General features: G+C 68.2%; 1 protein-coding gene across 1 annotated transcript in view; it reads right to left on the reverse strand.

Annotated features, from left to right (window-relative positions):
* Positions 1–28: 28 nt before the first annotated feature.
* The window catches only part of FURIN (furin (paired basic amino acid cleaving enzyme)), a 15,436-nt gene continuing 14,178 nt past the window's right edge, over positions 29–1,286 (reverse strand). The window contains exon 15 of the mRNA XM_015410389.1: positions 29–623. Coding sequence (XP_015265875.1) covers positions 76–623 — 548 coding nt within the window. The 3' untranslated portion in view covers positions 29–75. The remainder of the gene's footprint in view (positions 624–1,286) is intronic.

Below are 1,286 nucleotides of genomic sequence, written 5' to 3' on the forward strand. Positions count from 1 at the left end.
CAGAGGCCCCTCCTCCTCCCTGGGCCCCAAGGCCTCCCCCCCCCCGCTGTGCCGGGGCCCCCCCCTGCAGGCTCATCAAAGAGTGCTCTGGTCCCTGATGAAGGCAGTCCGCTCCCCCTCCTCCTCCTCCTCCGGCCCCTCCTGCCAGGCCTCCGACGGAAGCCCCTTGTAGGCCACAACGCCGCCGCTCTCCAGCGAGTAGACCTTGACCCCGCGGAGGCGCAGCCCCGACCGCAGCTGCAGCACGAGGAAGACGGTGACGAAGACCAGGGCGATGAAGGCACAGCTCAGGCCGGCCACCAGGACGGGCAGGTGGGAGGGGCCCAGGCGGGAGAGCCCTGCCGCGCCTTCCCGCAGGGCGGGGGAGGCCCGGCTGCTCTGGGTCTGGTGGGAGCAGGTCTGCTCCTGGACGTTGTAGTGGGCGTGCGCCGGGCAGGACAGGCACTGGCCGGGCGCCGGCCCCAGGCAGGTGGCGCAGGACGGGTGGCAGGGCACGCAGAGGCGGGGGCTCAGGTGGGGATCGAGGCCGTTCTCCAGAGGCGGGGGCACCGTGCTGGGGGCGAAGGCGGGCGGGCACGTCTTGAGGCAGCTCTTCTGGTGGAGGTAGAACCCCTCTTCACACACTGCAAGGGGGGACACAACCAACGAGAGGGGGATGGGGACGAAGGACCCGGACTCTTCGCGGCGGCACGAGGGGCTCTGCCGGATCGTCCCCTGTACTCACTAGGGGCAGAAGGCTCAGAGGGCGCCTTTCCACCCAACAGTCCTCCAGGCAGCCTGTGCACCCGTCGGAAGCCTCCAAAGCACAAAGGCGGCGTAGGTAAGGGCTGGTCTCTCCCCGCCCGCCCCCCCGCCTTCAGACCCACTCAAAGGCCCTATGGGAAGAGGCCGGTCTTCTGTCTGGTCATCAGAGGCCTGCACAGAACTCCTGGGAGAAGGGAGTCCATTGCCTGGGAGCCATGACGGAACCCCCCACACACCCCGAAGGCTACGTCCCCCCTGGAAAGTGCCCAGCATACATTTCAGAGGGCGGGTGGGCTGCTATGGGTGCAGGATTCAAATGCTGCCACGTTGAAAGAAAGTGGGCCCGTGTCCCACAGCAGGGTTTTAAAAGCCACCTCCCGATGTGAATCAGTGGGGCTGGGACCAGGGCGGGGCCGGGCTGGACAGGAGGGAGGCAGCAGCCCCTCCCCAGCAAAGCTATGCGGGGCAGGAGACCCCCCCCTCCCCGACCTTCCCTGCAAGCAGCTGAAAGGGGTGGAGGGGAGCAAACAAGGCTGGGGCTG

The sequence above is a fragment of the Gekko japonicus genome, unplaced genomic scaffold, assembly GCF_001447785.1.
Source record: "Gekko japonicus isolate JY-2015 unplaced genomic scaffold, Gekko_japonicus_V1.1 scaffold1830, whole genome shotgun sequence".
Classification (NCBI taxonomy): Eukaryota; Metazoa; Chordata; class Lepidosauria; order Squamata; family Gekkonidae; genus Gekko; species Gekko japonicus.